Source organism: Emericellopsis cladophorae (assembly GCF_022114955.1).
Source record: "Emericellopsis cladophorae strain MUM 19.33 chromosome Unknown NODE_3_length_1261782_cov_116_963312, whole genome shotgun sequence".
In the NCBI taxonomy this organism is placed as follows: Eukaryota; Fungi; Ascomycota; class Sordariomycetes; order Hypocreales; family Bionectriaceae; genus Emericellopsis; species Emericellopsis cladophorae.
In genome coordinates this window covers 280,707-306,155 of record NW_026250928.1, presented here as the reverse complement: position 1 = coordinate 306,155, position 25,449 = coordinate 280,707, and the positions used below count along the sequence as shown (strand labels likewise).

General features: G+C 56.1%; 9 protein-coding genes across 9 annotated transcripts; 5 read left to right on the top strand and 4 right to left on the bottom strand.

Moving 5' to 3' along the window:
- Positions 1-458: 458 nt before the first annotated feature.
- On the top strand, positions 459-1,370 carry J7T54_007880 (uncharacterized protein; the record flags this gene model as incomplete). The annotated part of the gene is made up of 1 exon (XM_051502453.1): positions 459-1,370. One exon carries the CDS (start codon positions 459-461, stop codon positions 1,368-1,370), a length of 912 nt encoding a protein of 303 aa, XP_051365643.1.
- Positions 1,371-1,885: 515 nt separating this feature from the next.
- J7T54_007879 (quinone oxidoreductase-like protein) lies at positions 1,886-2,922 on the top strand (the record flags this gene model as incomplete). Its single annotated transcript, XM_051502452.1, has 2 exons — positions 1,886-2,617; positions 2,668-2,922. 2 exons carry the CDS (start codon positions 1,886-1,888, stop codon positions 2,920-2,922), a joined length of 987 nt encoding a protein of 328 aa, XP_051365642.1.
- Positions 2,923-5,639: 2,717 nt separating this feature from the next.
- J7T54_007878 (uncharacterized protein) lies at positions 5,640-8,093 on the top strand (the record flags this gene model as incomplete). The annotated part of the gene is made up of 1 exon (XM_051502451.1): positions 5,640-8,093. One exon carries the CDS (start codon positions 5,640-5,642, stop codon positions 8,091-8,093), a length of 2,454 nt encoding a protein of 817 aa, XP_051365641.1.
- Positions 8,094-8,326: 233 nt separating this feature from the next.
- Positions 8,327-11,365, bottom strand: J7T54_007877 (uncharacterized protein; the record flags this gene model as incomplete). The annotated part of the gene is made up of 2 exons (XM_051502450.1): positions 8,327-10,833; positions 10,993-11,365. The coding sequence occupies 2 exons, from the start codon at positions 11,363-11,365 to the stop codon at positions 8,327-8,329; spliced, it is 2,880 nt and encodes a 959-aa protein (XP_051365640.1).
- A 1,387-nt stretch (positions 11,366-12,752) lies between these two features.
- J7T54_007876 (UDP-glucose 4-epimerase) lies at positions 12,753-13,988 on the top strand (the record flags this gene model as incomplete). The annotated part of the gene is made up of 3 exons (XM_051502448.1): positions 12,753-12,781; positions 12,838-13,523; positions 13,585-13,988. The coding sequence occupies 3 exons, from the start codon at positions 12,753-12,755 to the stop codon at positions 13,986-13,988; spliced, it is 1,119 nt and encodes a 372-aa protein (XP_051365639.1).
- Positions 13,989-14,206: 218 nt separating this feature from the next.
- Positions 14,207-16,576, bottom strand: J7T54_007875 (uncharacterized protein; the record flags this gene model as incomplete). The annotated part of the gene is made up of 2 exons (XM_051502447.1): positions 14,207-15,222; positions 15,484-16,576. The coding sequence occupies 2 exons, from the start codon at positions 16,574-16,576 to the stop codon at positions 14,207-14,209; spliced, it is 2,109 nt and encodes a 702-aa protein (XP_051365638.1).
- Positions 16,577-18,928: 2,352 nt separating this feature from the next.
- J7T54_007874 (uncharacterized protein) lies at positions 18,929-19,627 on the bottom strand (the record flags this gene model as incomplete). The annotated part of the gene is made up of 2 exons (XM_051502446.1): positions 18,929-19,119; positions 19,285-19,627. The coding sequence occupies 2 exons, from the start codon at positions 19,625-19,627 to the stop codon at positions 18,929-18,931; spliced, it is 534 nt and encodes a 177-aa protein (XP_051365637.1).
- A 317-nt stretch (positions 19,628-19,944) lies between these two features.
- On the top strand, positions 19,945-23,155 carry J7T54_007873 (N-acetylglucosaminyl-phosphatidylinositol de-N-acetylase; the record flags this gene model as incomplete). The annotated part of the gene is made up of 6 exons (XM_051502445.1): positions 19,945-20,167; positions 20,216-20,318; positions 20,367-20,909; positions 21,215-21,583; positions 21,958-22,881; positions 23,143-23,155. The coding sequence occupies 6 exons, from the start codon at positions 19,945-19,947 to the stop codon at positions 23,153-23,155; spliced, it is 2,175 nt and encodes a 724-aa protein (XP_051365636.1).
- Positions 23,156-23,259: 104 nt separating this feature from the next.
- On the bottom strand, positions 23,260-24,759 carry J7T54_007872 (uncharacterized protein; the record flags this gene model as incomplete). Its single annotated transcript, XM_051502444.1, has 1 exon — positions 23,260-24,759. One exon carries the CDS (start codon positions 24,757-24,759, stop codon positions 23,260-23,262), a length of 1,500 nt encoding a protein of 499 aa, XP_051365635.1.
- Between the last annotated feature and the right edge of the window lie 690 nt (positions 24,760-25,449).

Genomic DNA, 25,449 nt, shown 5'->3' with positions numbered 1-25,449 from the left:
ACTTGGCCATTCTGCGGGCCATAGCCGCGTGTTGTTGACCGCGGTATGCATGTCTTTGTTAGATTGCTGTCACACAGCCTCACACGGGCCACGTTTCTAGGCGCACCTCAAGGACGCATCGAGTGCGGGATACTCGATCTCCTGAGTCCTTGCCATGAATGTCTCCGGTCACTGACTCTTCTATTAGTTTGCTCATCCAAGGAACTCGCACCTGGGTTGGCTTGTCTGCATGGCTAAACACGGATGTCCCGGTCGATCATGGTCTTGAGCTAACCCGCCGTGACTGGCGCGATGCGCGTGGTGGCCTTGTTGGTCATGTCCGGGCTCAACATGCCCTCACAGCCGCCAGTACTGACATCTTCCAACAGCTGCACATATATTTTCGTCTGGGACGACAAGTCAATAGTAGACAAACATTTCTCTACCAGCCTTCGAGATCGACCCCTCATTCGACCGAAATGTCGCAACTCTTCCCAGACTTCACGCCATTCTCGTTGCAGACCTCGCGCGATCCGCCCGTCACGATTCATGGGCTCCAGAGCGGCTCATCCTCTTCCAGTTTGCCGCCACTGTTTCTGGTTCATGGGTTCCCACAGAGCTACCACATCTGGCACCGCATCGCCCCAAAGCTGACCGAGGAGTTCAACGTGGTCCTCATTGACATCCGCGGCTACGGTGCCTCATCCAAACCTGCCAACGTGACCTGCTACGCCAAGAGCGCCATGGCGCGCGACTGCATTCAAGTGATGGATCAGCTTGGCTACACGGGGCGCTTCTCTGTGTGTGCTCATGACCGCGGCGCGCGCGTCACACACAAGCTCTGCGTCGACTATCCAGACCGCGTCAAGGCAGCCATCCTCCTCGACATATGCCCGACGCTGGCCATGTACACGGCTACCGACTTTGACTTTGCCAAGGCTTACTTCCACTGGTTCTTCCTGATCCAGCAGGAACCCTTACCCGAGACGCTCATCTCAGCCACCCCGAGAGAGTTCGCCAACATGTTCATGGGCGGGCGACAGACTGACGGTCTGCGTATATTTGACCAGGAGTGCTTTGAGTACTACCAGAGCGTGATGGAGAAGCCAGAAGCCGTCCATTCCATGTGTCAAGACTACCGAGCAAGTGCCACGTTGGATCTTGACGAGGCGCGAGAGGACATCAAGGTAGGGCGGCTCATCAGGAACCCGCTGCTCGTTCTATGGGGCAAGCATGGCGTGATTGAAAACTGCTTTGACGCTGTCAAAGAATGGCAGGCCGTCGCTGCGGAGGGCGTCACGGTCCGGGGCCGTGCTGTTGACTCGGGGCACTACATCCCAGAGCAGGCGCCTGCCGAGGTCCTCCGAGCGATCAGGGAGTTTCTGGTCTAGATAGCTGCCTAGACAGTCATGCGTTCGTACTGCTCACCACACTCTGCCGACGACAGCCGCAATCAATCTACTTGATTATGAACATGAACGGGGTCAGCTCAGGCAATATATTACATGTTCAGTATGAATGGAGACCTCACGTAAAGCGAGATAGGAGGCGGCTGACGGGTGTTTGTCTATACCTCCGGATACTCTGGTGATCGCTGTCTAATAGATGGACAGTGACGCTATAGCTGCCCCCTCCTACAGCCCCTCCTCCCGCTCAAATGCCGCCTCTTCCTGCTCAGGTACTTCCTAGACAGCGTCGATCCACATCAGCGCATCGCTATTATTAATTACCATCCGAATCTAGTATCGTTGCAGCTTATCTTTCTTATATTGTATACTACCCTCCAAACCGTTGCTGCGATCGTCATTAGCTGCGACGTACTTCAAGGTCCATCCTCCCCTCCCCTCCCCTCGGCTCACCACACATCACCCCACGCTTCTACATCTCCACACTATCCTCCTCCGCCATGGCTCCCATCCCAGTCAAGATGAACGTCGTTCAGATCGCCAAAAACGGCGGTCTTGATGTTCTGGAGAATGCGCAGATCCCCATTCCCACCCCCACGGGCGACCAGGTCCTGGTCAAAAACGCCTACTGCGGCGTCAACTTCATCGACACATACTTCCGCGGCGGTCTCTACCCTGCCCCTCACTTTCCGCTCGTCCTCGGGCGCGAGGCTTCGGGCGAGGTCGTCCAGGCCGGGAACGGCTTCCGAGAGGGTGACAGGGTCGTCTACATGTCCGGCACCGAAGCCGGCACCTACGCGGAGTACACGGCCGTCTCGGCCAACAAGCTCATCAAGATATCCGACGCGGTGACCCTGGAGACCGCCGCGGCTGTCTACCTTCAGGGTCTCACGGCGTGGACTTTTATCCGCGAGGCGGCGGCCGTCAAAGCTGGTCAGTGGACGTTTGTCCACGCAGCGGCTGGTGGTGTCGGTCTGCTGCTCGTCCAGATGCTCCGCTCCGTGGGGGCCAAGATCATCGCCACGGCGAGCACGGACGAGAAGCTCGAGTTGGCGAGGAAGAATGGAGCCGAGTGGACCATCAAGTCGTCCGACGATATTGTCGCCAAGGTCAAAGAGATTACGGGCGGACACGGCGTGGACGTTATCTTTGACGGCATTGGCAAGACGACTTTTGACGCAGATCTGGAAATGATTGCCCTCAAGGGGCAGCTGATCTCCTTCGGCAACGCGGTGAGTACCCAACAGCTCCCAACCGTAGTGACATGTGGCTAATTTGACAGTCTGGCGCCGTGGAACCATTGAGCATCCTCAAGCTCGCCCCCAAGAACGTGCGCCTCATGCGCCCCGTTGTCAATGGGTACGTCACGGAAAGGGAGGACCTGGAGAGGTACAGCAATGAGCTCTTTGACCTCGTGGCGGGCGGAAAGGTAGAGGCGAGGATCCACGAAATATACCCATTGGCAGAGGCCAAGCGGGCGCAGGCTGACATTGAGAGTCGCAAGACTACTGGCAAGCTACTGCTCAAGTGCACATGAGTGACTAGGCAAAAGTGACATTCAGAATAAAAACATCATTTGTACGTTCGGAATTAGGCTATCTCGTGCGACTTCTTTTTCAGTGACCCCCTTCTTTTTGGCAGCTCTCTACTCGGGCCGCCCCTGGTACCCCAAGTGGAAGTGCTTTGCCCTGGCTCGAACGATATGAAGGCGGTCTTATTTGATACGTTGGAGGCTCAGTGAGCTCTGTTTTGTACGCGGGAGCTTGGTAAGAGTGTGTCGCTTTCAAATCGAGAAATCGCAGACGGTATAGTTACAATCATGGCGCCAAAGATGCACATCACAATGTACACGACACTATGTAAGCTTGTCAAATTGTGCTTAATCGCAGGCCACCTTTTACAGGTATACTCATATGTAAACCATACCTCCAATCCACACTACGCTCACCATGGGACACTGTGCCAGCTCCCAGACCCAGACATGGCAGGAGGGCAACACTTTGTCGCTTTGTCGTCGATGATGGGCATATAAGTGGCCTGGAACAGGATGTCTATTAGCCATCACCAGCGACTCGGAAATGGCCGAACGACTTCACCACTTCAGGCGCAGATGAAGAGAATCGAGTATCGAGGATACTCGTCTGCAATCACACTAAATGTGACCTGGTTTGCGCCTCGCTTGGCCGGTTGGGCCGATTTGACAGTGTAGTTCTTCGAGAAGGATACTGAGGTCTTTGCTGGGCGTTCTCGATATGCCTGGCAGTGTCGGTGGTAAAGTGAATTGAATATGAGGGCCCTGTCACGCAGGAGGAACGATGCTGCTGACCTCTCACCGTTCAACGTGTCACCTGACTGACCCCTGGAGGCAGCTTCCTGTCACTACTCGCAAACTTTCTCAGTTTGCGTTTGAGTCACGATCTCCACCTTGTGAGATACTGGCATCGAGCATGGACTCATCACGCATAAATGAACCGTCCTTGGAGACGCCACTGGAAAGGCACCTCGACACTCTTCCTCTAGAGATCCAGCATTCCATCTTTCGCCTCCTCGACCCAGCAGGCCTCATTGCGGTCAGCCAAACGAGCCAATTCTGACGACATGTCATCAACCCTCAGAAACGAAACTTTATCGACCGCCACCTAGCATAGGAGTGTCTTCCCGAGTACGGGGGTCCGCCGTGCAACGTATCCATGGCTCACAACTCACATATACCGGACTGGGACACTGATGGGTGGAACCACGCTCGCTTTGCCTGTGGAGGTTGCCTCAAGCTTCGTAGCCACACCGATTCCAAGTACAAGTACATTGCCAGGCTCCGGTTCAAGAAGCCACAACCCGAATCGCGGCCATCACTTCTTCTCACGAGCTGGGAACCGTACAACCACAAGCAGTGGGGTCGCAAGCACTGGAGGCAAAAGAAAGAACGGGGAGATCTCGCGCCACGCGAATGGAACCTCCGTCTTGGTTGGGCATTGGGAGGCTACCGTCTTGGAACGGCATTCGTCCATGTTGACGACATCCGGAGGCGAGCGCCCGCCAATCTAGACACTCATCTGCGCTACGGATGTGACAGCTTTCGAAACATGTCGGATGGCGAGTGGGCGTGTATTTCATACGAGACGGAAGCTTTCATGATGGAAGGAGAGGTGGCCAAGATCGAACACGCAAACGCTGGATCCGACCGCCATCTTCGACGTTGCTACACATGTCGGCTTGGAGCGAAGGGTTCAATCACAGATGATATTGGATTCACCCTCGCCGATCAAGGAACCCCACTACCGTGCTTAGAAACCAGGAGTCGTGTCGTGTCTTTCGAAACCTCGTTGGAGCTTATGTTTCCGGGCCTTTTCTCCAACACGAATCTTCCGACACCGCCCATCGATCGAATAAGACTTCCTTGGCTGCGGTCTGGCTTCAGTTCTCGTTCGAGTATGATTTACAGGTTGTGCCAGACACGTGACGCCTGGAAAAAAAGGCGCTCATTCCCATTGGGCTATGCTGGGCAGGCATGTTACCAGTGCAATGCCAGTGAGCCTGGAGGGCGGGGCAAGCTTGGTGCACTTCTGCAAATGAAACTCATCGCAGCTTGCGAGGTTCCCATGCAGGCTTTGCAGCGCTGTCTCGAATGCCACGCGCCTAGCGAGCTGTTGTTCGGAAACTGGCCCTCCACCACGCGGGAAGACGCTCCCAAGGGCCCTCTGGAACTCCCCAACGGAGCTTTGATATGGGCTATCAAGATATTGTTGGAGTTTTTCGAACGGTACTTATACAGTCTCGAACTATCCGAGGAGGGCCATCTACAGCTGGGACCAGCTTCTCGCCACGTGATGAGAGACGCCTGCTTGATGATCAAGTGTTGGATATGGCTTGAGAACACTTCAGCCATGCTCCGGGACGACCCAGAACCTTTGTTGGAGTGGGCTCTCGCGCGACATGGCGCAGAGTTGGACGAGACAGCGTGATGGATTGTGGGAGTTGGAGACTTGGGGCTTTCCAGTGCTCATGGCCAATGCCAGCAGTAGAAGGTTTTAGTTCACGTGAGGTGAGGGAGTCGGGACTCGCGAGTATCAACTATCAGGTAGTTTATCCCGGGTAGTCAATTTGCTTCACCCACCACATTCCATGTCTTATCGATACCCACGCGACCCACTAAAAAAGTCATGTCCAAGATCTTCCCACTGGCACCGCAACGCATCCTCAAACTGTCGCACTGTTGGAAGTTGAGACCAGAGCAGCACATCATCGAGACACGGCATGGCTACGCATGCTCGGACTGCAAATGGTGGCAAGCCTCACTTCTCCCGTAAACGATCGACGAACGACCGCCTGCAGAAGCGCAAGCGCGAGCAAGATGAAGTCACCGACCTGCAAGCCCGCGTAAACGCCCTCGACCTCAAGCCCACCACTCCGATCGCCAAGTTCGCGGACTTGCCCCTGTCCGACCCCTCCGCAGCCGGCATCAGCGCGTCGCACTTTACCACGTTGACCGACATCCAAGCGCAGGCGATTCCCCTCGCCCTCAAGGGCAAGGATATCCTCGGCGCAGCCAAGACAGGCAGCGGCAAGACGCTGGCCTTCCTCATCCCCGTCCTCGAAAAGCTCTACCGTGCGCAATGGACCGAGTATGACGGCCTCGGCGCGCTCATTCTGTCACCCACGCGCGAGCTGGCGCTGCAGATCTTTGATGTCTTGCGCAAAATCGGCAGGAAACATGCCTTCTCCGCTGGTCTCGTGATCGGCGGCAAGGCAGGCTTCAGTCTGAAAGAGGAGGCCGAGAGGTTGACGAGGATGAACATCCTCGTCTGCACACCCGGCCGCATGAAGCAGCACCTCGAGCAGGCCGCGGGTTTCAACGCAGACAACCTGCAGATCCTGGTCCTCGACGAGGCTGACCGGATCATGGACATGGGCTTCCAGCGTGAGGTCGACCAGCTCGTCGAGCACCTACCCAAGGACAGGCAGACGCTCATGTTCAGCGCCACGCAGAGCAAGAAGGTGTCCGATCTCGCGCGACTCAGCCTCAAGGACCCAGAGTACGTCTCAGTGCACGAGGCCGCCAGCCACGCCACACCCACGAATCTGCAGCAGCACTACATTGTCACGCCCCTCCACGAGAAGCTCGACACACTCTACGGATTCATCAAGGCCAATCTCAAGAGCAAGATCATTGTGTTTCTCAGCTCAGGCAAGCAGGTCCGGTTCGCCTACGAGAGTTTCCGCCATCTCCAGCCCGGTATCCCCCTCCTCCATCTTCACGGTCGACAGAAGCAGACGGCTCGTCTCGAGATCACGCATCGCTTCACCTCAGCCAAGTACTCGTGCCTCTTCGCCACGGACGTCGTCGCGCGCGGCATCGACTTCCCCGCCGTCGACTGGGTCATTCAGGCCGACTGCCCGGAAGATGTCGACACCTACATCCACCGCGTCGGCCGCACCGCCCGCTACGAAAGCAACGGCAAAGCCGTCCTGTTCCTCGAGCCCAGCGAGGAGGACGGCATGCTCAAGAAGCTCGAGGCCAAGAAAATCCCCATTGCGCGCGTCAACGTCAAGGAGAACAAGAAGAAGAGCATACAGAACAGTCTGCAGAACATGTGCTTCCAGAACCCGGACCTCAAGTACCTCGGCCAAAAGGCGTTTATCAGCTACGTGCGCGCCATCCAGTACCAGAACGACAAGAGCATCTTCAACCTCAAGAAGCTCGACCTCGACGCCTTTTCCAAAAGCATGGGCCTGCCCGGCACGCCGCAGATCAAGTTCCAGAAGGGCGAGGACGTGAAGAAGATTAAGAACGCGCCGCGGCAGGGCATGTCGAGCGGGTCCGAGTCCGAGATGGACATGAATGGCGTCAAGAAACCCAAAGACAAGAAGAAGGACCAGGTGCGCACAAAGTACGACAAGATGTTTGAGCGCACAAACCAGGACGTCCTGTCGAGCCACTACAGCAAAATGGTGGGCAAGTCGGGCGACGACGATGATGATGATGACAGCGAAGACGATATTCTCGCCGTCAAGCGACGGCTAGACGACTCTGACCTCGACAACGAGGCCAGCAAGGGACCTACAAGCAACATCAAGGTGGTCGAGGGCCTCGGCGGCCAGGATCCCTACGTCATCGACTCGAAACGGCGCGAGAAGGCGCTCAAGTCCAAGAAGAAGATGGCCAAGTTCAAGGGCATGCCGACCAAGATGGTCTTTGACGACGAGGGCAACGCCCACCCGCTCTACGAGATGTCGACGCCGGCTGACTTTCAGGGCGCCGGCGCGGCGGACGAGCAGCGCCAGGTGTTTGTCGAGGACGAGTCCAAAAAGGTGCTCGAGGCCGACGTGGACGACAAGGAGAGGGTGCGGCAGCGCAAGAGGGAGAAGAAGGCGAAGCGGAAAGCTCTCGAGCGCGGCGAGTCCTTTGTCAACGACAACAACGGTGATGAGGACAGTGCTCCGCAGCTTGTGTCTGGTGGTGATGATGATGGTGATGGCCACGATCCGATAGCGTTCATGCGCTCGTTGCCCGTGGCGGGAGAGGACAGCGACGCCGAGCCACCCAAGAAGAAGGCCAAGAAGTGGTTCCAGCAGGATGACTCGGACGCAGATGTGGATGAGCAGCCCAAAAAGAAGCAGAAGAGCAAGGGCAAGGTGTTCAAGATGCACGAGGAGCCTGAGACGCTGGAGGACCTCGAGGCGCTGGCTACAGGATTGTTGGATGGTTAGATGTATATATCAATTCAGCGCAGTCAAAGCATGTCTATTACCTACTCAAATGAATATTGCGCAGTACTTTCATGGTACTGGCTAGAAAGGCTCAAGGCTATATACAGGGCACGACGCCTTGGGAAATAGAACACGAAACGCCGTAGCTGCCAACTAAATCACACATGCGAAGAAGAGCAAGGTGACGCTCCGCTAGAGAACATGACCCGGGTATTGTGTACCATCCTCACCTCTTACATCTTCTCGCCATACATCCTCACCCTGTAGAAACACGTATGCCTCTCGGCGCCATAGTTGTCCGTCGCCCGGACGACAACCTGGTCCGTCCAAGCTCGCATCTGCACCAGCTCATCACTGAGTCGGTGGATCTGCACGCCACTGTTGGCCTGCGCGCCCTCATACACAAACTGTCCGATCTTGACAAACTCTTCGCCAAAGTTCTGAGGCGTGTAATCCCAGGCCTTCTCGCCATCCGGGAAGAACACGGCGCTGAAGTCCAGGGCCAGCCCACGGAGCTCGGGGTCCTCGTACTTGGCGTAAATCTCAATGTTCTTGGGCATCGCCCCGGGGTCAGTGGTTGCACCGGGAAGGATGTGATCGAGCACAATGTACTGAGGAATGACCTGGTGCCCCAGCTGAACCGAGAGGGAGACATCGTGCGGGTTGCCTCGATCGGATTGTTGACGAGCTCCGCAGAAGCAGTCACCTTCCTCCTCCCAGGGCGTGAGGGCAGCCGCAGGCGGCAACGGCCTGGAACCTCGGAGTCCCTTCTCGTAAGCCTTCTCCTTGATGAACCCCTTCTTGTGCGGGTCGAATATTGGAGACGTGCGCTTGCCGTCGATGGTGGCACCGGCGCCGAGGGCGAAGTAGTTCACCTGGTTGGAAAGGTCGGTGGACCAGTGGGAGTGAATTTTGCCGCGTGCAAGGGCCTCGATGCTGATACTGGCGAGCGACTTGCGGATCATGTCGTTGACCAGGTTGGTGACATCGGCACGGCTCATGCCTGCCGGCGGCGTCTGGCTCTTGGCCACGGCCACGGCTTCGTCGAGCATGCCTTTGAAGCGCGGCAGAAGCTCCTCCATCTCGCGACGCATCTGATCCCTGTGGCCGGAAAATTCGTTGTTGAGATGACGGATGAACTCTTCGCGCGTGACAATGGTCGAGTCGGTTTGTACGTGCTTTTCAAGAAGGGTTTTGACGACACCGTCAAGCTTGTCCCCAGATGCGGCTGCGTTGACCTGCTCGATGGCAGAGCCTAGTTGACTCGCAATCTTGTCCTCGTTGTCCCGGACCCATGCCTCCCATGAGACCGACACCTGGTCCTCGACGCGACTGTGCACGTCTTCGAGGCCGGCGTTGAGCTTACCAGTCCATGTCGGATCGCTAGCTAGACGCGTGGCGATTGCGCTCCACTGCTTGTCTGAAGACACTGCGAACTCGCCATGCTCCTTGTCCATGTTGAGAAAGCTTCCATCTGCACGGAGTAGATCACGGACAGCATGCCAGAATTGCTCAGCGACCACTGGCTTTCCATCCTTGAGCTCCATGTGGACAACATTCGGCACAACCTTTTGGAGTTTCTTCAGAGCCACGTCGTTGAAGTCTGTCGCCTTCTTCAATGCGCTGTAGTCCTTCTTGTGCTGGCGGAGATAGTCCGCAGCGGTGCGGTCTTCTTCCTCTTCCCGGCTCCAGAGATCCGAGATGTCGCTGTCCCTAGAGAAGCTGGGAAGCGGTATGGAATGCACCAGGTTGCCGACTGAATTTGCCAGCCCCTTGACTCCATGCCAGGGTGACAACCCTGATGGAACTGACGTCGGAACAGCGTCCCACAAAGCGCCAGGCGCGCCTGACTGCGACAGCGCAATGGCGGCCCAGAGGACGAGCATGGAGGTCACAACGAATCCCAGCGTTTGTGCCCCGTACTCGCGTGTCAGTTTAAGCAGACGGCGAGCTGTGCAGGCTAACCCGTCGTTGAAGCCGTCCATAATGCTCATCAGCCAGTCCCAAAGTGCTTGAAACCGGATATACTCCAGCCAACTGGGCTCTTCGGCCTCCAACACGACGGTACTGCCAGAGGCAGACCTTGCAGTCTGCCGCAAAGACCCAAGGCGCCCGCTAGTAGGTTTCTGCAACTTCCTCCCAAGTTGAGAAGACGCGCTTTTTGCAAAGAGTGCAGAGGTCCTTGGGGGCGGTGCGGCGTCGGCGGCGTCAGACGAATCCGACGCAGCAATCTCGCGTTGCAATGCGTCGTCAGCGTCGCTATAATTAGAAGCAAAGTTGTTGTTGCTGGCAACTTCCTGCGTCGCGCTAAACTTGCTAGGACTGACTGCCTGGGTTCTCGAACGGGCAAGGCCTGACGAGGCTTGATCGGTACCCTGGTGGATCGTCGCCGCTCGCGACGCCGCAGTATTACGCTGGGGATTCCTCAACACGCTTTGCGTGGGCTGAAGGGACATAGGTGCTAGAATGGGGGCTGTTTGGAGCGCGGAGCGAGCTGGCGCCTCTGATGCCAAGGCTTCGGTTGCCGCTTCTAGCACGGCAGGCGTCTGGTCAGGAAGAGGTTGTTCTGAATAACGCAGAGCCGAAGGCCGCTGTTGCCCTGCGCGGCCTGGCCCCCGGCGCAAGGCCGGTGTTGGTATCGATTTGGGTGAGGAGCCGATAGTAGCCTGGTCAAACAATTCGCTTTCGGTGATGAAACTCCTGTCATCAGACATGTCATCGGGTGGCTGTTGAGCCAAGTCTGAAGCCGCGGACGACGACAAATACGATCGCGGATGAACACCATTAGTTTTTTCTTGCGTTGTCACCTCTGCCGTGGCAGTCCGCCTTGTGCTCTTTTTGGGACTTCGGTCTACTATCAATTAGCTCACGCCCGGAAGTCCCATGCCTCGCTACGTACCCGCTTCTGCATCAAATAGGTCGGCATCTCCAGCCAGCTCATCTCGTTCCAGGTCCTGCTGAGGTCGAGGTGGGGGAGGCATCACATTCTTAGACGTCTGGGCGTCTTCCTCATCCTGGCGTTGCAACACGCTGCCAACCGCATGGCCCAGATCGAGCTGCTGCCCTCTGCGCAATGAGCGCTCCGCACGAGACGGCGCCGGCTCTGGACCAGAGCCATAACTGTACTGCCTCCGGGAAGCTGGTGTGGCCTGGAGTTCGCGCAGATGTGGTTGCACGAGCCGATGACTGCCCGAAGTGGGCGACACGACTGGCATCGACCCAGCGCGTCCAGGCGTTCCTGTCGCCCGCTTGTTCACGGCGCGTGGTGGCATAGTGAATGATGCTATGTCCTAGATTGGTCGCCAATGGTGGTGGATGGATGTATGAAGGGGCAACGCCCACGAATTTGATCTCAACTCAAAGTGAACGACGGAAAATTCCAACAACGCAGCATCTGACCGCGAGACTGGACGTGCATTCCATATGAGCCGCAAAAGCAAACCCGAGCACTTCTTCTGTATGCGACGGAAATAGTCACAGCGAGGCGCGCAGGTTCTTGACGCGCCTACCGCCAGCTGACCCGATGGCGAGGGAACAAAGAACTTTGGTGGAGCGGAAACACCGAAGGGGTTGCGAAGTCAATGGCAGCCGTCCAGAAGGGTGCCCTGACCACCTTGCGGCCTGTCAAAGGTGGTAATGTTGTCGTTTTTCGTAGTACCCCGGAGTCGAGCAATTATTTGAGGTCAACAAAGACTTGACCTGCAGCTTCGCGACCTGGCGTCGGGTGGGGTGGCTGAAGACTGTGGCTTGGGAAGTATGGGGCGAGGTTCGTAATTGACGATAACCGAACATGAAGACTTGAGGATTGCAAGACCATTGACCTGCGGGTGAGATAGCAGGAACTCACGTTGAGAACACTCAACATAGATTTTTCACTGCCCTATCGACGCTGTTCCTGTTGATGAGGTGTCGGTGGCTGGGCGCGCCATCGACTGGAGTCCAGTGCTTGAGTCGCGCCCCCGTAGCGCTGATTCTACTAGGAACGGCCATGGGTACGTACCACTCGAGCTCACCGCCCCTTTGCCAGCGCTGAGCTTATATAATCAAACGACTCACATGCCTTCGCTCGAGTGACGGGGAAAAGACAAAGTCCCTTTTGTCAATGTAGCAATTCTCTAGACCGTTTGTCCTTGTTTCAGAAATCAATCAAGTCCGCCTTGGCTGGCAGCCATGTTCTTTACCACGCATGATTGATCTTGATCTGCAACGGTTCGCGCGAGATAGCGGCTCACATTCATGCGTCGATCCTTCTGAACCATCCGCCAATAGACGCCTCACGCACGGTTCGAAGCAGCCAAACATGATTCGGGGGCTGACGATATTATCGCGGGAACCAGCATTAGACAAGATGACTCGCCATGTCAGCTCTTGACCATGTCTAGCGGCTTCGCGCTGGGAATGCTCAAGCGCGCATCTGGTGCTGCCAGGCAACTTTCGCGAGGCGGAATACTCACCTCCAGCTGCTCAACATTGCCCCACGTTGGCTAGACCACAATCAAGGTGGTGCCCCGCCATACATGTCCCCTTCAAAGCTCCCACCTTGCTGTGCGCCGCCTCCTGAGCGCCCGTGAACTTTTACAGCGCACCTCGCCGTCTCATTCTTCCCCTCGCCATACAATCCCTCTCACACAAAGTTGCCATACGTCTACCGCACGCACAATGGCCGTTGGAACCGTTCTGGTCACCGGGTGCGTCCGTCCCTCTGTTGTCTGTCCGCCACCTCCCTGCTAACCAGAGGCAACAGTGGTACCGGCTACATTGGCTCGTTCACCTCCCTCGCCCTCCTCGAGCACGGCTACGATGTCGTGATTGTCGACAACCTCTACAACTCCTCCAAGGTCGCCCTCGACCGCATCGAGCTCATCTGCGGCCGCCGCCCGGCCTTTTATGAGCTCGACATTAGCGACGAGAAGGCCCTCGACGAGGTCTTCCAGAAGCACCCCGCCATCGACTCGGTCATCCACTTTGCCGCCCTCAAGGCCGTCGGCGAGTCGGGTGAGATCCCCCTCGAGTACTACAAGGTCAATGTCGGCGGCAGCATCGCCCTTATGCGCTCCATGGAGCGCAACAACGTCACCAACGTGGTCTTCTCCTCCTCCGCCACCGTCTACGGCGACGCCACCCGCTTCGAGAACATGATCCCCATCCCCGAGCACTGCCCGCGCGAGGCCACCAACACCTACGGCCGCACAAAGGTCATCATTGAGGACGTCATCACCGACCAGGTCAAGGCGCAGCGCAACAAGTTGGAGAAGGCAGGCAAGTCCCCCGAGGCCTGGAACGGCGCGCTGCTGCGCTACTTCAACCCCTGCGGTGCCCATCCTACCGGCATCATGGGTGAGGACCCCCAGGGCGTGCCGTTCAACCTCCTGCCCTTGCTGGGACAGGTCGCCACCGGTGAGCGCGAGAAGCTCCTCGTGTTCGGTGACGGTGAGTTCACCCCCCGCTCCGTCAATTCAACCAACAAGAGCCGTCGATTAACAAGTCGCAGACTACGACTCCCGTGATGGTACCGCCATCCGCGACTACATTCACGTCGTCGATCTCGCCCGCGGCCATCTTGCCGCTCTCAACTTTGTCCGTGAGAAGAAGCCCGGTGTCAAGGCGTGGAACTTGGGCTCGGGCCGCGGCAGCACCGTCTTCGAGATCATCAACGCCTTCAGCAAGGTCGTGGGCCGCGACCTCCCCTACGAGGTCAAGCCTCGCAGGCAGGGCGACGTGCTCGACCTCACCGCGCACCCGTCACTGGCCAACGAGGAGCTCAACTGGAAGACCGAGTTGACCATGGAGAAGGCTTGCGAGGATCTCTGGCGATGGGTCGACAACAACCCTCAGGGCTACCGTCAAGAGCCCCCGCCTGAGCTGCTGGCAGCTGTCAAGACCTCAAAAGCATAAGTGTCCAGAGGAAAATCACTGCTAAATAGCCCATGATAATCAATTGCTTGTCAACAACAAAATGGGTCAATAGCTATGGCTTTGGTATCTATAGAAAGCGGTAGATTGTCTTTAAAATGCAGACCGCCCAAGAGCGAGAGAAAAACGCCCAGTTGTAAATGGTGAAGAAATCGTAGTCCAGTCATCAATAATCCAAAACATCGTTAACCTCATGATACCTACACCTCAGAGTCAGCAACATGGCCTTGCTCATAATCTCCTTTGACCGCGTGCTTCTGCCCATCCATCCTACTCTTTCTGGCTGCCAGTGTGGATGATGTGCTCATTCTCTCCCGCCTCTTCGCCTTCTTTCGTAATTGCACGGCCAACTTAGCGTCCAAACGGGCATCCATCGCTGCCTCCACGGGGTCGAAAACTGGGGAGAGGATGCCTCCAGCTGCAGCGGGCTGAGCCGGTTGCTTTTCAGACTCGGAAACGGTCGAGTAGTCGTCGTCTTCCTCGTGACGCCATTTCAGCGATGGAGGCTGCTTGCGAGGAGCCGAAGCGGGTGGTGCTTGGTGGGACTTGCGAAATGTTGCCCAGGCTGGTGGTGAAGCATCCTCCACTGTGGCGTTGAAAAGCCCAGGCAGGCCATTGCCGTACCCATCTTCGTTAAATAATAAGTGTTCGCCGTCTTGGTGGCGTTTCCTTTGAATCCCGACATGCGGCTCGGCATCGGAGCCATCGGTCGTTGTACTCATGTACACATCATCTGGGGACTGGGGCTGCGTCAATCTAGCCGGTTTGCCCGCCCGTTGAGACAAACATGTGCTTTCTGACTTGTCACTGGCCACTGTGCTGTCGCTCTGCAGACGAACATGAGATCCCGGGGCTTTGTTATTGGCTTTGCGAGGCAGAACGTAGCCAAGATCGAGCGAAGTGTCAGCCGTGTGGCGACTGCGGTTGTTGCTTGATGCCACAGTGCTGGGTGTCCAGGATGAAACTGAATCGTTCCGAGTACCATACGCCTCATAGTTAATCTTGGGCGGTGGCTGCACATGCTCGGAAATGTCACCGAGGGCAGTGGATTTGTTGCGCACCGACGAGCTGCCAGTAGATCGGTTCCGAGGATGCGAAGGAGCATTCGTCGAGCGAGGCAGAGGGTTAGCCCCAGGTGGTTGTGGTAGAGGCTTGTTGTAAGTTCGAGCTCGAGAGCTAGCATCCGTTCCAGACGACGAGGGCCGATTTGGTGCGCCTTGTGGTTTGTCAGTATCGAGTCCTCGTTAGAATTGGACTGAGAACGTACGTGGGCTGGGAAGCACAGGCTCGCGTTCTTGGGAGATGCCCAGGTCAAATGTCTCATCACTGCCGGGCCTGATTGAACGTCTTTCGCTTTTTGAGGAACAGGAGACGCTTCTTCGTCGATGTGAATAAGCCATCTCCTCGTCACTCGAATCTCCATCTATCAATCGCTGACGTGGTTGGGCAGTAGTCACCGTCTGTGTACTCTTCGTACTACGGGACCGGCGGCGGTTGCCTTGTTCTTGCTCCCCGTCGTTGGAAGCTGCGAAATTGGCATCTCTAGGCCGGCTTGGCTTGTTGAGACTGGTCACCAGTCCGAAACTGCTGGTCGGCCGACCATTCAAATTGGCTGACGGAAGCGCCGGGTGCAAGCTGGTAGGCCGCGACTTTGCTTGAGTATGAGAAGCCGTGCCTTGGGGAGCGCTCTGTAGCGACAAGCGCCGCACAGCCTTGACATCCTCTGAGGAATTGTCATGTGTACCGGTAGCTGTGTCCTCCCGATACCGAGCATTTGGTAGTAAGCTGGTCGTGCGAGCCGGGAAAACAGGCCCGCGAAGTCGTTGGTTAGCCACTGCCGAAGGCTGGTCCGCATCCTCGCCCTGCACTTCGCTCGTGAGACTTGCGGGAACGGCATCTGCGGCGTATTTGTTCCCGTGCACGTCGACGGCACTACCGTCCGACTTGTAAGCAAGGGGACCGCCGCCTGTCAGGGCGTAGAAAGCAGCAACAGGAGGGCTGTTGAGATCTACGCCATTGACTCCCATGTTCCTCTCCGCCACATCTTCGCCGTAGTCACGCGCTCCCGTCGCACGAAGACGCGACTTGAAGTCTGAAGGTCTCAGCGCCCCTTGCGCGTCCAATATATCTACATACCCTGACTTGCCACCAGCACTTTGTGCGGAGCCGGACATGATGGATCCGTTTACCGAACCAGGACCCTTGGATGTCACCGGACTCGAAGGCGCGGAGGCTTGAAAATGCGCCGCGATTGGCGGCACGGGTGGGAGTTCGTCGTCGTCATCGTCAGCGCCGCTCACGCCGACAAGGTATGGGGGGCCAGGCCTCGTCTTCTGGACGATGAAGGGCTTGCGCGAGGGTGACCTTGAAATGCCGTTCTTGCCAGCTGATTTCGGTCTTGGCGAGGACGATGGCGCAAATTGCGCTGTAGGTGCCGTGTTGGGTCGTCCCACGCTCTTGGACCGATGTCGAGGTACCGTGGGCGCAGGGGCAGGGGCATCGCGGAAGGGGCCGTGAGAATGTGACGTCGTGGCTCGGGAATGGCCAAGAGAATCGGCAGACGACTGCATCTCGGCGCGTTTGCGCGCAGCGCGTTTCAAGTCGCTGATTGTGTTGGGGCCATTTCCAGCGACAGGCAAGTTGCCTCGAATTGGTGGTAGAGCTCTGGCCGTCGTCTCGTAAGGCTGCGCTCTGAGGTCGTATGAGGAACACAAGCTGGCGGTTTCGCTGGCGGACCGTTTGCCAGTGTTCAAAAAGCTGAAGAACCCCATCGTCTCAGTGCCATGTGGCAATCGGACGTCGCAGGCGCGGATGTCTCAGGCGTGTGAATGCCGAAGGGGCGCTGGCTCTGAGAGGGAGCAAAGCGTGGGGATGCGAGCATGGGCCGGCCACAAGTATGCCCTTCGAAGCCGCAAAAGAACGGGCGAAACAAACGGGCATCGAGTAGTAAAGGATTGCTTCCTCGTGGCGATGGAGGCTGTGGTCGCTATATCTCTCTCTAGAGAAGGGGGGAAAGGAAGGATTTCTGGTGCGTCGAGTAGTTCAGTCGAATCGGTCACGGTGCGCGCGATGTTGGCGGGTGAGGTCGACTGGGGGGGAGGAGAGACAGACAGGGGGCAAAATGAAGGAACGACTGGAGTAAAAGCGATTGATGGCCAGATCAAACTACCTTATGAGTGACTTGGATGAGGGAAAGGCAGCAATTGCTCGCAAACGCGAATTTCCAGCTTGTCCAGTCGGACCCGGGCTTCGGCCATGCGAGGTGCCGGCGCAAACTTGTACACACACTGAATCGTGACGCCGAGAAATTTGGGGTGGAGGGTCGCGCGATGGCTAGCTGCAGATTGGCGTGGCTGCGACTGTTGCGGTGGCGCGGCACTCTGCGAGCTGGTCCAGTCTGGGCTCTTCAACGGGCTGACATGCCGTCTTATTGCTTTTTATCCGCGTTGGTGAAACGCATTTCTGCAATACAGAGTACGTACGTACCTCCGAGACGGAGTCCGGAGGTGAAGATGGGAACATCGTCACCAGCGCACCATGAGCTCGGCAGGTGGTTTCGATATGATCTGTCACAGGCCTGCCAACCGACAGAAGTTGCCCAGTTGCCCAGAAGGTTCATCTTCGCCCGTTGTGTTGTGCATGGACAGGGATCTTTCCCCCTTTTGGCCTTGTGCTGTGCATTCTGGGATTCGTTGACGCTAAATCGGGTACTTTTCCGTATCCGCGCTAATACTTCTTCCAGCCTTCTTTTCGTCTCACCGGGGCAGCTAATAACGTATCAGACGAACTGACAGTTAAGGCTGAGGGAATTCTAAACGTATCGATCTGGTATCGGACAAGTGCATCGTAGAATTTCGGGAGGAGCGGTCAGGGTGGTTTTCGATTTTCTGGTACGTACCTTAGGCTTACCTTACCTACTTAGTACCTTACCTGGAGATTCCAGCTGCACTGGCCCTGTCGATCACCTCTCGATGCGGAGTACCCACCCATCCTAATCTCGGTCCTGTCAAATGAACATGGGCACCATGTCAACAAGTGCCGTTCTTGCGGAACGAGGACACTCAAAAGGCTCAAAGTTGAAGTTGAACTCGAAACTAAGTTATAACTACGTACGTAGTCAACTTCTGATTCCTCTGTTGAACCTGCTTTTGCCAGCCTATACCGTTTGGTGCGGGCAGTAGGTTTTCTTCGCTGTGGTTATGTTCCGGGAATGACGGGCGCTGGATAGATCTGGATAGGGATATTGAAAACAGATTTCTTATCACATGTACTATTACTATCCGTACTCGGAGCACAGCTCCTCATTTGGCTGCCAGGCTGTCGACATGAGCCTTTCCTGCATGATTACGTGCTCAGTGTCGGAAAAAGCAGCAGTGACCCAGGCGGAGCGCAAAGACAAGTCCAATACGTGGTCCATCATTGCAGGGACATACTACAAGGTCTAGGTACCGGTACTACTCACATACGTACGTGCGTAGACTGTAGTCGATGGTATGAAGTGCCGAGAGGTGGGCCAGACCGACAGGGGGGCTCTATTCGAACTTGGTAGAGTATCTATCGACCGTACAGCAAGTACTTGTTTAGTCAAGTGGATGGCAGGTGAGCGCCCTAGGCCCTTGACAAGTCATTTTGGCGTAATATCCGAGCTCCCCAGATCTGGAAACACGCTCATCGATGCTGATCGTCTCATCTCAATTTTGTTCGCTGTCAAAGTCATTGGGCCCATGAGAAGCCGAAAGACTCAAGATTGCCTCCATATGGCAGCGTTGGGGCACGCATCCTTCCTTTTTGGTCCATGAAACCAAGGCTCCCGTAGTGTTTGGTGTTGACAAAGGGTCCTGCTGCGCAGGATCGATCTTTCACTCATGATTTTGAGCTTTCCAGGCAGCGGGAGCCTTTGGTTCGCAGAGGCCCCCGCAAGATCAGTAGACGCTGTACCCTCCATACCACAGATAGCCTCCCGCTACCGCGAGACTGAGTACGGCCCAAGGCAGGTCGAGCTCAATCACAGACCACACCCAGATGCACCCCAATGGCGGTGCTTGCTTCATGACCGCTAGATAACCAAACTCATTGCTGATATGAATCAAGTAGCAGCCGGCCACAACACTCGCTGAAGTGAAAATGGCTTGGCGGAGGTGTTGCTGGTATCTCATGGGCAGCCCAGGCAGCAATCGCTCGTTCGTCTCGTGTGGGTGAAGAACATAAAACAAGAACAAGAACACTACGTGCTCAGCTCCTCAACTATACAATGCGTCATCCACGTATTTGTGCTTACCGATCCACGCTCTGGCTGTCCTCAAACTCACACTGCTCCACTCGACCTCGGTTCCATACTGATGCTGCACCAGCACGTCAAAGGTCAAGTGAAGCAGAGCCAGCGTCAAGGTCCACAGCAAAGTTTCCAACACCCTCTCTGCTTGCGGGCTCAGCGTCTGGCCGTCGATCTCGTCGCCGCTTGCCTGCTTCTCCGCTTTGAGCGCGCGTTCACGAGCCGTGGCTTGAGCAAAGAGATTCTTCTCCTGGGCAATATCGAGCAGGGTTGGCCCCTTGGGGCCGGAACGGTCCGGGTGAGAAAGAGGAACGTCTTTCGCCTTGGGTTCTTTCCTTTGACGAGCCATTTTTTTGTCTTGAATGACGCTCCTTTGGAAGACCGGAAGAGTGCGTGAAAATAGGAAGTTGTCGCGCGTCTACGCGTCCAAAGGGAGGTTTTCGGCATGACGTCTCACGTGCCCCACATGCTGGACCCCTGAATTCCGACCAAGCTCCCCCTCTCAACTTGCAGCTTCGACTTCGAACTGCGTACTGCCACAGCTTCACTGGCCTCGGATCCGAGATTCCGCAGATACATGGCGCCAATCGACTTGGAATTGATGCGCCACCACTAATCTCATAGATTCAATTGATCTGACGACTATCCTGCCTGCCGACGGGCACGATGAATACGCTCTACCTGGCCGCGCTGGCCCTTGTCCTCATACCGACTTTATACATGTACACTGCAAACACCATTCGATCTAGCTTTCCCACCATCCGTGGCAAGCGCATCTGCTTGCTTATTGCGCATCCCGACGATGAGGCCATGTTCTTTGCGCCCACGGTGCTAGCGCTTACCAGACCGGAGCTTGGGAACCACTTTAGGATACTTTGTCTGAGCACAGGTGAGAGCGACCAGAAAGTGTCGCTGCGTATTCGCACTGACAGATCAGGCGATGCGGATGGACTAGGCGAAACGCGCAAGAGGGAGCTCGTCAAGAGTGGTCTGCTCCTGGGCCTTAAGGGCGAAGACGATGTCTATGTGGTGGATAACATGTACGCGCCCGCATCCTCCCCAGTCAACATCTTTGCTAAGTGATATAGGACTGACTTTCCCGATTCGATGACGACGACCTGGGACGAAGAAAAGATTGTCGAGCTTCTCAACACAGCCCTCGCACCCAAAGCCAACGATCGCAATGTCGACAAACCGCCCCAGACAAACGTCGATGTACTCTTGACTTTTGACGGCCAAGGTGTCTCGTCACACCCAAACCACATATCTCTATACCATGGCGCCCGCGCCTTTGTCGCAGCTCTCGTCAAAGGCCGACCTGGGTGGAAAAGCCCTGTCGATCTATACACTCTCACATCCGTCAACATGGTACGAAAGTACAGTTCTATTCTAGACGTGCTCGCCACTATGTCGAAGCAGGCATTTCGGGGGATACGTGGCGGCAAGGAAAGGCCGGCCAGCCTAGTCTTCGCGAGCCAACTGTTCGGCAGCAAGGGTGCATGCTATGCTACAGGACGCAAAGCTATGACAGAAGCGCACGTCAGCCAAATGCGTTGGTTCCGGCACGGGTGGATCATTCTCAGTCGATATATGGTTGTGAATGACCTGCGCCTCGACAACGACAAAGGAAGGTGAGATAGGCTCACAAACGAAAGGGCAGCTGCAAATGGGCAGTCTGGAAACTCAATAGATTGTGGCACGCATCAACTGCCACCTAGGTACGTGATCAAGACCAAAGCAAGCCGATGAGTGTCGCTGATACCCAGCTCAATAGAGACACAGGAATCCGCGCCAAGATCTCGATAAGCAGCGGCTACCTTCGGGGGTCGTCGACTTGCAGGCAAGAGGGACCCAAAAGAAAGTTTTTCTTTTTATATTACTCTCGAGGGCTCATGCAAACGGCGTTTTATTTGAGAAATGGGTGCACGGGCATGAGGGTGGCAATGGCGTTTGCTGGCTGGCTGGTCAAGGGGTTCGTTCTGTCCACCGCTCAACCGCTTTTGGGTATCAATAAAGCCGGCGTCCCTGACAAACAACAGCTCGTCCAGACATCCTCCACACTGATTGCCTTCGACTTTAGTTTTGCCCTTCCGCAGGCTATCTTGAGATTCCTGTCTTACATTGTTGCGCTGACAATGTTTGCTGGTGAAATTACTTTCATCAGGCCTCGCGCCGTCAAGAGCAAAAAACTCCGAAGCACCACCGCCATAGAGCTTCAGCCCTGGCGTGAAGTCGAGCGGACATCACAGCACAAGGTTCTATCGAAAGGCGACAGGTTTCATTCTGGTGTGAAGAGGGATGCAGTGTCAGTGTCGAACACGTAACTACAATAGCCATGGCTTCCTTGGACAATTCTCAAAGACGAACGGTCAGGGGCATCAAGGGCTCATGTCTTCTATCCTCTGAGCTTCATCCGACTTGGCCACGCCTCATCAGATGCCTGAAAGAACGATGGATACCACTTTTCCAGTTCCTTGGCCCCGGCCCATGCACAATGAGATATAGGGCAGGAGCCTCCCGCTCAAGGTTCAACCTTCATAACGACAATATATCTGCCTACCTTACCTATTCTTGTAACCCAATGGACTGCCGGCACACCAAAATAAATTCTCATCGTTCACACAAACCCAAAGCGACGCCAGGAACTAGCCTCACGCCAAAATCTAACGAAAACAATAGGGTGTTTCCCAGAACTGGCCCCACGAGAAGATCTCCGTGGCCATCCCACACAGGCCTCTCTCACGGGCAGACCGACAACAACATATTTCCCCAGGGTCTTGCAATGGACATATTCCGGGGGTCACACTTGGGCGACCCCATTGTTATCGATGATGAGGAGCGCTCCCCTGTTCCAATACGCACCACTTCGTTCATAAACGGCATAGGCCCGCTGCCGCCGTTTCCAGTCCGCCCACGGGACCTCGACTTGCGCCTAGAGCGCTTTGTGCCTCTATTTCGGATACCAGAACTGGGAGACACAAGGCCCGACGGGTCACTAGCCGGACTTCAGGTTCCGACATGTACTACCATTCATGCCAGTCATGGTCCCATTTACGCTGCTGAATACTATGAACGCCAGTACACAAGGTCTGCACCCGTCATATTCTCTCTAAGGCAGTCTGGGCACTACTCAAGGAACGTGAACATCCCTGAGCAGGCTTCTACGCGTGTCTCGAATTCAAACGCCACCCCTGGTGGCTTTCCTCATGGTAGCCCTGCTGCAAAGGGCGGCCATGTAGGCAACATTGAGAGGCATCCGCACAGCGTCGCGTCGCCCATGCCTCAGGACATGTCAAAAGCACCCGAGATCTCTCCAGACGTCCCAGCTTCAGCATCCGACTCTCAAGCCGAGAAGAAGGAAGACGACTGCGAAGAGTGTGCAGGCACAAGCGAGCTCCCGCCGCAAGCAAAGAGACGAGATAGCACATTGTCCACCGCTACAATCGACCTGGGACTCTTTGATGGGGCTCAGGCTACTCCTACCGATAGAGACTCGACTAAAGCACCGGAGCCCGGTCAAGGAGAGTGGGTCCAGAAGTATGAGGTCGACATGGACGCGCTCAAGGCGCACGACAAGGCGATTGCGATGAATCCACGGAACAAGTGCATCTGTTCGAGATGTGTACCCGAAGGCACGTGTTTCCGTGTCATTCTGCGCCATCAGCGGGTGTGTCGGCCGTGCTTGTTTGCATGTTACGGAGGCGACATGAGTATTAATACGAACCCAGGGGGTAAAGTAAGGACAATGACAGATAGTTGTGAATGAACAGATCAGCGTACGGTCAAGCGACAAGCGACACCACATGGGCGGATATTAATACAACGATTTCATCTTATACATGCCCAGAGAAGCTACATTCGCAGGGTGTTCTCGTGATGGTCATAAGTTTACGCTCGTTATGTATGTACGTGTATCTGGTATCATCAAGGTTCAAACCCCCAACGCCAAGTAATTTGCTGCCTAATGCATGTTCTTCCTCCTCAAAAGTGCGTGCTCCTCTTCTTCTTGACCTTGTTCCTCTTGTCTTCCTCACTTGGCTTTCCAAAAAATGTGCTCATGCTCGCAGCCCCAGGACCAGAGTAGGGCGACGAAGTAGACAAGAAATTGTTAAACTTCTTCTTCGCAGCCGAGCTGACACCGCCACCGCCACCGCCGTGAGCAGGCCCTCCGCTATATTGCGGCTGCTGTGTGGGTGAAGTTTCCTGCTGTGCAAAGTGAACATTCGCCCTGGGCGGATCCACGCTCCTCGGCCGTCGCGGAGGCTGCGCCGGCGCTGCTGGGCCCTGGTTTGAGGTGTGCCAACCTGCCGCGCCGCCACTCATCTGCGCGGGTCCGCCCGGACGAGGTGGAAGCGCTGGCTGGGGCCCGTACTGCTTCAGCAGCTTCTCCGTCTCCTTGGCGACCTTGCGCTCCCGCTCCTCGTTTGCGTGCCTCCTACGGTCTGCCTCTTCGCGTTCCTCGCGCTCGAGCATGCGTTTGATTTCTTCCTGCTCCTGCTGAACCCGCCTCTCTCGGGCATTCTGCTCCTCAATCATGGCTTGCCGACGACGTTTCTCTGCGTCGATCTCGGAGCGTGCCACGGCGTCTGGGTCTTTCTCCGTGGATTGGTTCGCGGGGCGCGGCGGCTGCGGTGCGGGCTGCATGTTCCCAATGGCACCAGCCATGGCCGCCCCTGAACCTGTAGCTACGGGCGTGGCCGTGTCCTTTGTCGTCGTTGGCGGCGGCGGTATGCCTGCAGTATTGAACAAGTCCGGCTTCGGTGACAGATATAGCGCCCGGATCACCTCAGCACTCAGTAGGAGGGTGACTTCCAGCCCCTTTCGATCCTCCACATCCACGCGTGCCATGTTCGGCTCGTATATCGAAACCGAGCCGCCAGGTTTTCCTGCCTTGAACAAGGCAATGGTGATGTCCGGCTCTTTGCTCTTCTGACCCCCGACCGTCTTGCCTGACATGTAGCACGTCATGTCTCGGCTCATCCTACTGTCTCGCTTCCACCGAAAGTTCACTTTGGGTATCAAGTCGGAGATGGTCGTCTCCGGTCCATCCTGGTCGATCTGGCTCCCGGTCGGCTGCTTGAAGCTACGTTGCGGCACCTCAAACTCCCACACATCCTTGCTCCAGCTGCCAGACTGGTATTTGATTTGGACGCTCTGGTCGGGGTTGTAGAGGTCGATGGTGAACGAGTTGGGTATAAGCGGCGTGGCCACAGGGTTTCCTCCGTTGGCGCGGACTTCGGCGGCAGAGAGCGTGGGCTGCTGCCACTCTGGCTTGACGAGGACTTCGGCGTAAAGAACAGAGGCGTATTTCAGGTCAAAGAGGCCCAGCGCATATTGGTTCGGCGAAGTGGATGGCGGCGGACGCTTCATCAGGAAGTCTGCCGAGGGCTCAGAGCCATTGTGTGTGAAGTAGAGGAGGCTGTTGAGCTGATTGTCAGAGGACTGCCGGAAGCGGTAGGTTGGGAGGTTCTCGTCGAGCATTGCGGCTACGATGCTTCGTCCCTCGGGGCTCTCTGTCAGATTCTAGCAAGCGACAATCTTCTTAAACCGGGCGGAGGAGAGACCCAGAGTCCAGGCAGGACCCAGGAGGGGTCGGCAGATGATGTAGTTAGTAGTGAGTGAGCAAGGCAGCAAGCAGGATGGCAATTATCCGATATACGTCACATGCGCACAGTCGCAGAGGCCAGGCGGCTGGGAGAGACACAGGTTTATAATCGCAGAGAATATTGGACCGGACGTGGCAGCGAAAGAGAGGGTGTGTTACATGTAAAAGTACTCTGCGGAATCGTACCTTTGGTATCTGATCAACGTCTTGGAAGTCAGCAGGGCCGCCTTGGCTTCTGTGGCTGACGGTGCGCCTGTTCCCGCACCATGACGCGTTGCCGCTGTCTGCGCCACAGCCGCCTGACAGAAATAGAACTGACAGCAGACGCGTTGATTGGCTTTGACACACCATCATCCCCAGACTGTCAGTGTCAGCGGATGGGAAACGTCCGACGCAAGTGAGAAGCAGAGCTGTAGGTAGGAATTCCTGAAGGGGCTAGAGCGCCATCCTTGGAGAAAAACCCCGGAGAGTTGGACAGTGCTCCCACAGCGCTGTGTTATATAGGGTTGGCGATACGCACAAATGACACGCAAACCCTCCATTGGAGGCTGCTTCGTACATCGATT